At 41.3% G+C, this 14,219-nt stretch overlaps 1 protein-coding gene across 2 annotated transcripts in view; it reads left to right on the top strand.

Annotated features, from left to right (window-relative positions):
- CNTN5 (contactin 5) overlaps positions 1 to 14,219 on the top strand; it is a 3,039,905-nt gene that overhangs the window by 2,082,691 nt on the left and 942,995 nt on the right. For both annotated transcript variants that reach the window (XM_086935289.1, XM_086935290.1), the window contains one exon: positions 3,914 to 4,009. In XM_086935289.1, coding sequence (XP_086791415.1) covers positions 3,914 to 4,009 — 96 coding nt within the window. The remainder of the gene's footprint in view (positions 1 to 3,913; positions 4,010 to 14,219) is intronic.

The raw sequence follows: 14,219 nt of genomic DNA, 5'->3' as shown, positions 1-14,219 counted from the left end.
AAATAAGCACAAGAGATGGAGCAACCCATTGGCATAAATCTATCCATGTAGTAACGTCCTTGAAACACAAAACCTAACAGACGCTGATCCTGTGGGTGTACCGGGAGCAACCGGAATGCTGACTCGATATCTGATTTTGCCATCAGCGCTCCGGGCCCCAGGCGATTCAACATGGCGACGGCGTCATCGAAGGATGCGTACCGCACCGAACAAACTCCCGGGTCAATCGCATCGTTCACCGAAAGACCCCTAGGAGCCGACAAGTTATGGATCAACCTAAACTCCCCTGGGTCCTTCTTGGGGACTACTCCCAACGGGGAACAAATGAAATTAGTGACTGGCGGGTGCCTATATGGGCCAGCGACCCGGCCAAGGGCAACCTCCTTTGCAATCTTTCTTTCTACCACCGCCGGATTATGCTGAGCCGACAGTTGGTTTCTACACAGTGATTCCCCACGAAAATCCCCCGCCGGGATGTGGAAACCATACGAGAAGCCGTCCCTCAACACCCCAGCGGAGACATGATCAGGGTATTCATTTAGCCAGGGGATCATTGCCATGATATCTACGGGGGTAGGTAGCGGTACCCCATGGTCCACATCAGACCTGTTTGGCCCCTCCTCTATCGCCATTCTTGGCTCTGCACGAACTCTCAGGGTGTGATGAATGTCCGCAACCTGCACACTCATGCCTGAACTTACATGTCCCTTATGGCCTCGTGCACTTGCCTCTGTTAAAATTCCAACAGACCCCTTTTCTACCCCCGTTCCCACCACTCCTCGGTTGGTGGTCACCAGAGGGGCCCGCTCGAAAGGGCGCCTTCGGTTGATGGCGGGAAGGCCCCGACCCATTCCCGCCAAGCGAGGACGACTTCGTCGCGCCCGGCAGAAGCTGCTTCTGCCAAGAGATGGAGTCGAGACAATCCCACGTCAGAGATGAATCATACTCCTTGGCCTTACGAAACTTACTATCATAACCCATCCATTCATCGCCCTCATACATTTCATAAAAATCCATTATACGTGCCTGATAGCAGGCCAATTCGGGCAAAACCTCTGGCTTACGTTCCCCAATGATTGCAGTAAACATCGCAAAGGCCTTGGCCCAATTTGAGATAGTCTCATCAACCCTGAACCCCGCCATTTTGGCTCGCCACACACTCGGGTGCCACAAATCCTTCTGAGTCTTCACATACTCCATCTCGCGATGGTCAGTCAGGAGAGAAAACATAATTACATACTTATCAGCCCAAATCAATTCTTTCGTGGCCAGCGGAATATGTTGACCACTTTTTCTCTTCTCGAGGGCAAAGACCCCTCCCTTGCCATTGGCAATGGCTGCTTACCCGACTCCATTGTTGTTCCCGCTGTTTTTTCCACGCCAGCTGCTGGTCCTTCCGAGGGCACCTGTGGGGGGACAAGAGGGAGATTCGCCTTCGCGGCATCTCGCGATTGCCGCAACTGCTGTATTAGTAAAATGGCCTCTTCGGCCGTGTCTCCTGGTGCCGTAGCACCCCCTGATTTTCTGCCGAGCCATGCGGCCAACTGGGCGGCTAACTCTGGAGGCATATCCTCCTCGCTGGCGGGCGTAACAACAACCGGAATCGGTTGGCCCGCGTCCGGGATCGGTACCGGGGCCTCAACTGGAATGACCGGGCTTGCCGGGGGTAACTCGGGAACCGGGACCTCCCCCCCTGCCGCCCTATTCCTGACCCTTTTACCTCTCCCAGCGGGGACGACTTCGGGCAATGCCGGTCCTATGACTTTCTTCGGTCTACCCGTATTGTTCATCGCTGCCATCTGCTTCTTCATGCTCGCCATATCCTTTATCAGCATGCGAAGCATCTGGTCCGTCCCTGACTTCTTTCCGGCCTTCTTGCCAGGCATTGTTGTCGGATGCTCGATCCTCGCTACTCAACACGATCCTGGATCCGAAGGTTCGAAGTCGCTGAAAGAGAAAACACAAAATTACAAGTTCTCAAAAATTGCTCCTTGTTCCGTCGAGGACTCACGTGCTACGAGAGGGTGCAGCTTCCAAGCACAAGAACAAGAGGATGCTTCTTCGGATTGCTGCTCCTTTTATTCCTCTTCGGGAGGGCGTGTACCCTCCTCCGGTACACCTACGGGGCATGGCCAACGGTGTAGGTGTCTAGGACAACCCCTCTTGGGCGGGAAAAGGCACGCCCCGGCTACGCCGCTTCGGGCATACCAGCCGAGACACGCCCCCCGCCCAAAATGGCTTCCCGGGGGGATCCGGGCCCCCAACCATACGTTCGGGGGGACCGAGTGGTCGCCCCTTTCCAGATTATTAGTTTAGGAGGAGACTCAATGTTCTGCCTAGATTTAGCGAGATTCCCGTAATTTGGATTTGAGTAAATGCGTACAATGTTAGCAAAATTAAGTGTAATATGTGGAATACAAATCTGTCTTTGGTGGGCTATATTTTTACGTTAAATGTGTCGTCCTGAGAATCTTTGACAAGGGAATACATTTTACACCATAAAAAGTGCAAAAACCAGAAGCACCCTGAACATTCTGTTCTTTCCGTTAAATTTGCTGCAATTTTTTTTTACAGCGAATGTAATTTTTCTAATGAACGGCATGTAATATTATGAAGTAGTGCAATGGTAAATTTTGGGAATTTAACATAGAAAACATAACGCAAAATTTCTGAAATTGCATGAATTAATGTTGGCATAATTTTCCTATTCCCCAAGCGTAGTTTTATCCAAATACTTTGTAATTAAACCAAATCTTAATGAGGGCCCATGAGGTCATTAAAAGGTACTCATTCTAGGCAAATTCAAATAAACTAATGAACTAATTCAAAATAATTAAATGCATTTATGGGAATATATATTGTATAGAAATTAAAATTGTCCATTACATAATTCCCATCAGCAACTAATTGATGTCAGCAGAGGGAATTTTCTGCTTGTCCGGTGTTCACAACCACAAAATGGGGTTAGCATTCGAAAAGTATCTTCCCTTTGAGTTTCTATAAAGAAACCTGCACCGATATACCATGTAAGTAAGTAAGTAAGTCAAGGCTTTATTCGAGGAATATACTCATAAAAGCACAAACATACATTTAAAATACATCACATTAAAAAAAATTCCTTATTTATAGATACTTTTAAAACATTTGTACATACATAAACAATAAAAGAAAATGTTTAGTATACATTTACACAGAGATCCCTTGATACCCTAGTTATATTACATTGGTAGAAATTGCCCTCCGTCTAATATACCATGTTTCCTATAGAAAAGGAGTCCCGGCAAGCCAGATATTCCCAGAGTGCACCTTGCATCCCCTTTGAAAGCCTGATAAAAGGAGCTTCAGTTCTCTTCCATCCTCTTTCCCACCATTATCCTATTCAAGCCATCCAACTGACTCATATGTCCATCGCTCAAATGAAATCCTATTTCCCTACACTGATTCACCACTAATTCTTTTTGGGTTCCAGAGTAGTGTGCTACTCGCCGAAAAGGGCTTTGACGCCTCGTCAGGGATAGTCTGCGCTATATAAATACAATTACAAGAGTAAGTCACAGCAAAATCTTTGTGAGCTGCGCCCAACGTGTTGAACCTCCATCCTTAATGCATTTTTACATCTTTGGTCAGAGAATTAGTTACTGTGTCAGATTACTTTAGTGCCAAGAACCGATATCAGACAAGAGGTATATACGTTCCCATACTATAACATGGCATCTTAAAATTATTTATGACGGTGTTCATGTTTTTTCTTAGAATCGCACATAGTGAAAAGTTTGTTAAATAAAATGACTTGGCATGCTGCATTCCCATGAATTCTAATGAGCAAGTGGAAATTGACCAGGTACATAGCAGCATATATTAAAGTATTTTTGAAAGTGATCATCATTTAACAATTAATAATTATATTTTACAGATTTGGGAAATTTCAGTAGCCCTCCAAGAAGCGAAGTTTCGGTGATGGAGGGTCAGGGAGTTGTTCTGATGTGCAGACCGCCATCGCATTCACCAGGTACAGTTACTTCTTAGTATTATCTGATGATGATGCTTCTTACATTGCATGAAAATACGACATAGGTGGGATATGTTAATTATTCAGGAGAGTCATAAAGAATACAAACACACATTTCTTACTGTAACTTACACTTCTGAAAATGTTTCTTGAATAACCTGCTTTTATTTTCTTGAATTTACCGACTGCTCTCGAGCATGAACTTTGACTTTTCAATATATTGCAAAACATTTTGGGGATTTGGTTTCAGTTGTCTTTGTGAGACTTTTCTTTAGCTTGTTGTTTAAAAAATGTATTTGAGATGCACCACACGATAGGTTGAACAAGTTATTCTCCAATTGTGAAATCCTTTTGTCCTATAGATACTTACAAACTGGTATAATGACATGAACCCCAAGACCATCCCATATCAATGATCTGAATGTGAGCAGTAGAACACACGAATGCAATTCACTATATTGTGAATAACTCTTCGTGATATTCTTGGGAAGTCCGTCTTTTACACGTGGCACAAGCACTTTAAAAAACATTTTAACCCTGATTTTTGAATGTGGCTCATGCTTGAAAGCTGCTGCTGCCAGTGCTTAGTTGGTAAAATATTGAGTGCTGGTGCCCAAAACTCTGCTCAAAAGCCCATGGCAGCTGTTAATAAATGTGAGCATGCCAAGTTCCAAGGGTGTGTGGTCTTAAACCCCCCTCATGCCTTTGCATCCACTCTCAGGCTCTCCCTGCCCCCTTTATCACAACTTGCAGATTGCTGCTATCTCTATTTTTTGACGTTTTCTTAAGTCTTTCTCTTCCTCCTGATTTCCTCTTCGAGTGTTTATGCATCACGTGCACCCAAATGTCTGATGAGGGAAAATAAGTGACAGTCCCCAAACAAGAGTGATGGTGGGCCCCACTGGCTCAAATTAAGCTATGCTTGCAGCTCTCATTTGCTTATGGTTAAATTGCTCGACTTTCACTCGCACACATCAAGCTGATAAGAGGAATGATGCCTAACAGAGGTCAGTCCTGCAATTAGAGGAAATCTCAAGCGAACTAACAGACCTAAAGGCAACTCTCACAGGATCATAATTTGGATGTTCTCTGTGTCAGGGTCTATGTTCGATTTAACGTGACAACCGAAGTTGGACCAGCAAGTTGTTCTAGTACCTCTAGCTGTGGGGGCGTCCAGCTGCTGCTATCCTCTCTTTGCTTGCTGTGGGAGACCGATGTGGCTTGTATTCTTCAGTTGCTGGGTACTATGGAGCAGTGCAGATGAGCACTTAAGTAAGGTTGTTGATTTTTTACAATTCTTTAAAAGGCTACCTGGGTTCAAGAGTAATGGGCCAAATTTTTACAACACAATTTGTGGTGCACCATGAGTTTACGATTACCCAAGTCAGGGTGTGGGTTGAAGTGTGTGCAGGATGGACTGGAATGAAGTAACCCTAGCTTCAAGATTGATAAAGGTAGCCAATGACCAGAGTAGCTATCTGTTTTGCCCCAAACATCACAGCACATTTATAAGAAAACTCAGTAACTGGTGTGCTATAGTGTTACCTGTTTGGTGTACTATAGTTTTAGCAACCAGCTTGTCTAAGGGCATAAGCTGCCAGTCTTTACCCTCTGCAGCAATTTAATTTATGTACAGGACTACTTATGATAACTGAGACAACACATTTTGAAAGGTAAAGAATTCCTCTGTTTCTAGACTGAAGAACCCGCACATTGCGCAGAGGAGTTGGCCTACCCGCTGTGGCTGTCATCATCGAATCTGGGGAACCGAGTTCGAGTTTCGGCAATGGCGCAGAATATTCTGTGAATCTGGGCAAATCACGTAATCTCCCCGTGCCTAACAAAAAATGAATATGTCCTCATGTAACGCAACTGGTGCTATGTAGGCGCTCTGATACCCGATTCGGCTCAAGTTTGCGCTAATATGTACATATATATATTAACAAATCCTGTCGGCAAACTCCAGTAGCCCACGCGGGTCAAGGAAAAGAACAGGTACGGACCACAGCAGTTGAAGAATAAGGTGCGTTTATATTCAATTAGGCCACCACAGCATGACGTGTTTCTACTGGGTGCCCCGGTCTTGATCACATGACGTGCTTTGAACAAGCGTGTCATTAAATAGTGATAAACATAGTGCCACTCCTACTAATAAAGTAGACATAGACAACATACTTACAATAGAATTCTGTACAGATGATTATGCAGGCAAATAATGACAAATCCTAGTATAAAAATAATAGCTTTAAATCATACCCCAGAATAAAAAGAAACTAGTCATGTAAAATACGACAGAACAGTGTGGACAAGTGGCCCAATATTGGGGTGAGATGTATATAAGTCATGTAAACAAATAACCCTGTACCGAATTGTTGACTTTCCTATGTATTTGGAATACTATAAAAGTGAGGAATGGCGAAAAAGTGCAAGTGCATAAAAAAGTGAACAAAGTGACTCATGTAATAATTCATTATGACAGGAAGTCAAGCAAAAGTATCGACTCTAACCGGAATAATATCTAGAAATGTATGCCGCCCCATAGGGTCAAACATCATGAGGACAAAGACATGTGCGAATCAGCAAAAATTATATATCCTAATAAGAGATCCACGATTGACAATTGACTAAGCCTAGTCAGATATATGTCCTTGATTGAAAAAACCTTCGGATCCCAGTATAAATGACTGTATAATTAAACTGTGCAAATGATACAAGTGATACCACACAGTGGAGACAACCTGCTGAATGGATGATAAAGAAATTCAAAATATGTCTGAGGATTCAAAAGATCGTATATACATATAGTGTAAGCAGCATAATATTAATGGATAAATCCATTCCATTCAGAACGTGCAAAATATAGCCAGCTTTAAAGTGCCAAAGTTTAGCAGCAAAAAAATGTCAATCATATAAAAAACAGATTGTTGTCTTAAGTGAATAGGACAAAGTATCAAGTGATTGCTATGCTAATATGGGTATCTCATAAATCAGAGTAAAAATAGATCTGCTTGTTATGTAATCCCCAGTATAGAGTATCCACAACAACCTTTAAAACCAGTTCTCTAAAACAAAATCCTCACTGCAGTTTAGAAAACACGGTTAAAAATATGGGATAACGGAAAAACTCCCTGGAATTATTACATAAAAAACTGTATGAATAGAAAGCAAAAACACACAACAGATATTCAAACTATACACCATAAAAACAGGTAAAAAAAATCCTAATGGCTGCTAACCATAAATACATTGTATATCTTACAGGGCAAGAAATGTGATAGAAAATACAGTTACAGAAAGTTGTGGAGATCTTCTCCTGTATTGAATCCATTTGGCATTTTAGTGTATAGTGTCAAGATGTATTCAGACTCTAGCTGGCGTAGCTGTTTTTCTCTATTGCCCCCTCTTGGACGTTTAGGAACCGCATCAATAACAAAATGACAGATCTTTCAAGTTGTTACTGTGAACCAAATTAAAATGACGGGCCATCAGATAAATATGGTCTGCGTTCACTATAGCACGCAAATGTTGTAAGATGCGGTTGAACACCTGGAGCTTCGTACTACCCACATACTTGAGGTGACGGGTACATTCAAGTATGTAAACCGCAAAGTCAGTGCGGCATGAGTAGCGACCCTTAATCTGGATAGGTGTAGAATCAAATGCATTGGTATACTCAATTTTATTTATACCAAATTTACAGGCCCTGCGACTGTTGCATTTGTAGAAACCATTTTTAAGGGAGTGCCAGGTGGTGGATGGCTTCATAACTTCCGGGCTGGTTCTCACCAGACTGCCCCATATAGAAGGGGCACTTCTAAACGTGATTGAGGGGCAATCAGGGAGTATCTGACAAAGACTCAAATCTGTTTTGACAATAAGCCAATTCCTAAGGATAATATTCCTTACTTGTTGTTGCTGGTTAGTAAAGGTGGTTATAAGTCTAATAGTATTGGAATCGGCTAGATTCAAAATTGTGGTATCTGAAATAGTGTTTATAGTCCCTGATCTTTCATTGGAGTTGTCCTTCGTAAGTGCTGCCACTAGATCACTGTTCTTGTAGCCATGAAGTAAAAATCAAGGGCCTCTGTCTGGCAGATTTGTCTGTCTGATTCAGTGCTGCATATTCTATTGATCCTAAGAAACTTCCCATATGGAATACTCCTATTTAGATGTTGTGGGTGAGCACTGTGGGCATGTAAGGTGGAATTACCTGCCGTAGCCTTTCTGTGTAGTTTTGTGTGGATTATGTCATCCTTGATGTAAATTTCCACATCTAAAAATTGCACCCTCTGATCATCAATATGGGCTGTGAACTGTAAATTGCACTCATTAATGTTAATGGTGTTCACAAAGCCTTTGGCAAATTGTAAATTACCATCCCAGATTATGCAGATGTCATCGATGAATCGCCACCGTTCAACAATGTGGGCCCCAAACCGCTGCCCATGAGTGCGCCTGAGGCCGTGCTCCTCCCAAAGCGTGGGCCCCGGTCCTTTGGGCGCTCTCCGGCGGTGCGTTAGAGAGACGACAGGGCCTCACTGTTATCTATTCCACCACACTCTTTTTCAAGAGAAATTCTCTCGCACTTGCAGTATTCATGAATGATATCACTCCAATGTTGCTTTTTCGATGTTTTTATTTAAAGCATACCAGCTACCCCTACGCGTTTCGGTCTTCCCTGAGACCTTGTTCACGGGGATCAAACAAACACCAAATGCGGCAAAACACCTCGTATTTAAACATGATGACATCTTTTCCTACATCATGCTGCTTTGCATTGTGGTAATTGTGGTTTTTACTCTACAAAACATTCCAAATTCACTGAGTTTCACATACCATTTCCTTTTTCAGCTCATATTCATAACAAAGTACCGTGCTCATTTCCATTTTCACAATTATACTTATAATTTTTTGCATTTTCATGGTAAACTCTCCATTTGTTACACATTATAATCATGTTGTGTTTATGTAGTCACCGCAATTCTGACCATTCATTGGGCAACAATATAACCATGTCTATCATTGCTTGCAAGCTGTATTTTCTTTCAACAATTTTATATCATTACGTACAGCCCTCCAGTGGGCCAAATTACACCAAAATTATGTATGATTTTCCTACCAGTTTATCAAATTTAATATATAACCTATATGGACCTAATTCTCATAATTTAAGTCACTTATAAATATTCTCTATCATCAAACTATATATTGCTCCATTGATTTAACAAAAGTTCATTAATCCAGCAACTTATACATAATTATATATGAATCATTTTGGTAGTGAAACATTAACATAAAAATTAAAAATTTGAAACTTAAAAATAGAAAATTAAGAATTAAGGGAAACTACTATGTAAAATTTTTGCGAAATTGTATCCTTATTGTCACATAATGATGTTGCACTTCTTATTCTCCATTTAAACTGGTTACATTTAGAGAAGCTAAGTTTCTAGTCCTTGCAAATGTGAATGTAATTCTTCGTCCTGATTCAGACCCTTCGGAGTCAGTGTTCTGAAATTTAAGACAGGCTTAGACTCCTTCTGTCTTAGTAACTTTTCTCGGTCACCGCCCCTAGGGTTTATGGGCACTTCTTCCGCTGCATAAAATTTCAGATACCGCCAATTGCTTCCATGCTCTTTCTTCATTTGCTTGGCAATGGCGTCACTTCTGTCAATATTAGTTGCTGCTCTGACATGTTCAAGAATACGTACTGCCCACATATTTTAAGGAACATGGGCATTCCACAATATAAATTACGAATTGGCTCCTGCACGTTATCAGTTGATTTATTTTCCACATCTTCTTATTTGCCATCTCTATTTTTTATATTTTTCACAGATTTTGCAATTTGTACATTTTTACGAAGCCAGTTGATTTCATCCATGTTTTCGGTAATGTGTTTATAAAGTGACTATGAACCAATTGGTCCTTCAAATTTCTTGATCTTCTGTTTGTCATTTTGGGAAAATCTCCAACTATTTCTGCCACTGTTGGATCCAACAGTATATTCCAGTTTTTACATAGTATCACAGTTAATCTGTTTATTTTCTGTGGATAGTGTTGTTATCCGGCAGATTCCCTTGTTATTTACTTCTTTCTCTGATCACGCTTAGGTTTAATCAATTCAGTTGTTTTCATTTTTTCAGTTTTTGGGTGGCTTGCATGTATCACTTGTGCCTTATATTTCTGTTTCTTGAATCTTGCACACATCGCTTGGCTATTTTTCTGCCATTCTGTCTCCTCTGAACAAATTCTTCGAACCCTCAGCAGTTTTCCAAATGGGATGCCTTTGATTGCACTTGGCTGATGAAAACTATCAGCATGAAGAATGGCATTTGTGGCCGTGCTTTTGAGATGCAGAATTTAGTGGACTTGGTTTTCATGGATATAAATGTCAGTATCCAAGAAAATGGTTCGCTCTTCACTTATAGTATAGGGACATTTTAAATTGCAATCAGTATTTTTCAGAACTTCAAAATATTCTGCAAATTCCTCCCTACTTCCATCCCATATGATGAGCAAATTGTCTATGTAGCGTAGCCACATGACGATTTTACTCACAAATCGATCATTTCTGGTGTTTCAAGCATAATTAGACTCCCACCATCCCATGGTAAGACATGTGTAACTGGGACTAAAGGTAAATCCTATAGCTGTACAGTTCACTTGTCTATAAATTTCTTCTCCAAACTTAAATACATTTTCTGTTGTGCAGATTTAAACCATCTCCAATAGCATTTTGTTGTGATTAAAAAATTTAATATTGCGTTCTTTTAAATAGAATTCACATGCAGTCAAACCAGTTACATTGTGGACGTTCATATAGAGTGATATTACATCCATTGATATCAATTTGTATGATCCTGCCCATGGTATTTCTTGTTTATGGCGTAACAGATCACCGCTCTCCTACAAATAAGATGTTATTTTTTTTACATAAGGTAGTAGATAAATATCCAGATAATTTGCTATGGGTTCCACGAGTGCTTCTTTCGCCGTGATAATCGGTCTGCCTGATGGTTTTGTCGGGTGCTTGTGAATTTTTGGGAGAAAGTATATGGTAGCAGTCTTTGGATGTTCTGTAGTTAGATATTTTGTTTCATCATCCGGGAGATTACTGGTTTTCCACATATTCATTTTTTTGTCCAATTCCAATTTGAATTTTCTACCGGATTTTCTTTGTTTTTCATAGAAAGTCCCATTCCTCAATTGTGAAGGAGCTTCTTGTATATATTGTTCTTTTTCCAGTATGACAATATTTTCACCCTTGTCCGCCATCTTTATTTCAATAGTGTCATCCGTTTTAAGCATTTGCAATGCTATTCTCTCCTCCTTGGTTAGGTTGTCTTTATATTTTGTGTGCTTCATTCGATATAGGTCTTTGATAATCGCTTCATGAAACAGATCAGTTTTATTACCGTGAGGTAACTAGGGGTAACATTTTTATTTAGCCTTTAGACCACTTGTTCCAGCTTCCAATTTTGTGCAAAGTGTCTTTATGTCTGAACCTTGTGAGTTTGGATCATGTTCCATCTCCATTAGTGCTACAAAGCCTTCTGAGGTTTTTACTGGCAAATCCATTTCTGGTAGCTTAATTTGTATTTTTGTATCCAGCCATTTTCGAATTTTATAAAAAGATTTTTGCCAATTTAATTTTTCTAACCTATTTGTAGAGATCTACCCTTACTTCAGCCAGCTTCATGTTGTTGGTAGGGCAACAATTTAGACCATGTTTTAACAGGCCAATTTCCACACCAGAGAGCATTATTTTCAAAAGATTTACTACTTGTAAGTCTTCAGAAGGCATATTTGTGGAGGAGTCTAATTTCATTTTTGTTTCATACTCCTTGTTTTTACTCCAACCCTGTCGCTCTCGCCTGAGGCGCTTGCCTTTTCTTGTTGGTTTGTGCGGGGGCGGCCGCGTCCCCTGCCTCTTCCTCGACCTCCTGCAGGTTGTGTCACCATATGCTTCTCCCAGTTTTTTTGTTGTATAGATAACCTCATTTCTTCTAAAAAAAACTGCACCTGGGACGTTTTTCAATATTTTCAGTTTCCCCTTCGCTTGCTTCGGTAGATGTTAAGGATGATAGACTGTCCGTCATATGGGCCGCTCTATCTAGTTTATCCTGTTGTTTTAGTCTGTCATATTTTCGAGCGTATGTAAAAATGCGCCCTTCCAAGTAATCATCTCTATCACGCTGGAATTTGTTTAGCTTTTTGCTACGCACTGTAGAGTAAAAACCACAATTACCACAATGCAAAGCGGCATGATGTCGGAAATAATGTCATCATGTTTAAATATGAGGTGTATTGCCGCATTTGGTGTTTGTTTGATCCCCCTCAGGGAAAACAGCAACGCGTAGGGGTGGCTGGTATGCTTTAAATAAAACATCGGAAAAGCAACATTGGAGTGATCTCATTCATGAATACTGCGAGTGCAAGAGAATTTCTCTTGAAAAAGAGTGTTGTGTAATATATATTGCTGTTTTAACTACCATTTTACAAGCTGCAGTAAAAGAAACTGTACCTGAATTGTGGTCTGTCTCTGTCTTCGCTTCACCGGTCTGAAAAGATTGGAGGTAGCGACTGGGAGTTTTACTTTATATATATATATATATATATATATATATATATATATATATATATATATATATATATATATATATATATATATATAAAATATATATAAAGTAAAACTACATATATATATATATATATATATATATATATATATATATATATATATATATATATATAACCTACCAGCGTTCGCCAGTAGGTAGTTATAGTTAGGAGTTTTTTTTTCAATGTTAAATCTCAAAATTCTATTTGGAATAACTTTGGCACCGGTTGACGAATCTGCTTGAAAACTTCCTCAAAATGGCCTCGTCGAGTTCCGGTCCTTCCCTAAAAGTTTTGGGGGGGGGATTCGTCAAGCGGGGGCCGAGATAAAAGGGGGGTCCCGAAACGCGTTTTCCCCATGTTAATTTCCTTAGGGCGGTCGATTTCACTTTTAGCTCGAACGGCTGAATGGATTTACACCAAACTTGGCAAAATTGTAGGGACTAGTAGCCCGATATGCCTTTGCTATTTCTCAAGATATGTGCTCCAGTGGATTTTGAGTAATTTAGGTTAAAAAAAATATATATATCTATAGGCGCGCCCCGGTACGCGCACCGGGGAGCGCACAGGGCGCGCCACTCGACTTGCGCGCAGAAAGCTGATTGGCTCTTGGGTGTCTGGAAACATTCTAAACAGTCTGGAGCGGCCGCCATCTTGTGTCTCGGTAAAATCGAGACACAAGAGGTGGCAAAAACAAAGGGGGGAATTGACCATAAGGGGGCAGGGTAGACCCCCTCCTGACCCCCTAGGTTTGATGTGGGGGCTAAAATAGGGTCCCGCGGGGCATTTTAAAAAAATATTTTTTTCGATTTGCGTGGGGGGAGCGCCCGGTACGCGCACCGGGAAGCGCACCGGGGAGCGAAGTAAGGGGAAAATCCAGGACCATATTTATGAAGGCCTTGCGCTGCCAGTTTTGCGCCGCCTGTGCGTCACTTTTTATGACGCACCAGCGGTGTAAAAAAATGCGCCTTGTTACGCTGTATTTAAAAAGTGACGCATCTAGGTAGATGGGTCACTTTTTAAAACCCTGCGCCACATTATACCTGCGTCAGGTATAATGTATGCAGAGGGGGCGTTCCCCCGCAAAAAGCTTGTTAATAGCGACGCAGTGAAATCTATGAGATTTCACTGCGTCACTTTTAGGATGCTGTTGCGTCAAAATCTTGCGCCTGCCTCACAGCAGGTGTAAGACTGACACAAGACCTTTCACATGGTGCTTTCCCCATGTGAAAGGACGCATTACTGGAGTTGCGTCACTTTTGTGACGCACTCCAGTAATGCGTCACTTTTGTGTTTACAGATGCGTCAGAAATACTGACGTATCTGTAACTCCTTGCGACATGATTCGTCATACATTAAATATGACACATCTGGAATGTCGTAAGGAGTGCGCACAGAAAAGTGACGCATCGCACCAGCGGTGTAAAAAAATGCGCCTCGTTGCGCTATATTTAAAAAGTGACGCATCTAGGTAGATGGGTCACTTTTTAAAACCCTGCGCCACATTATACCTGCGTCAGGTATAATGTATGCAGAGGGGGTGTTCCCCCGCAAAAAGTTTTGTAATAGTGACGCAGTGAAATCTATG

Source organism: Lissotriton vulgaris, chromosome 8 (genome assembly GCF_964263255.1).
Source record: "Lissotriton vulgaris chromosome 8, aLisVul1.2, whole genome shotgun sequence".
NCBI lineage: Eukaryota > Metazoa > Chordata > Amphibia > Caudata > Salamandridae > Lissotriton > Lissotriton vulgaris.
This window is presented reverse-complemented; position numbering and strand designations above follow the sequence as displayed.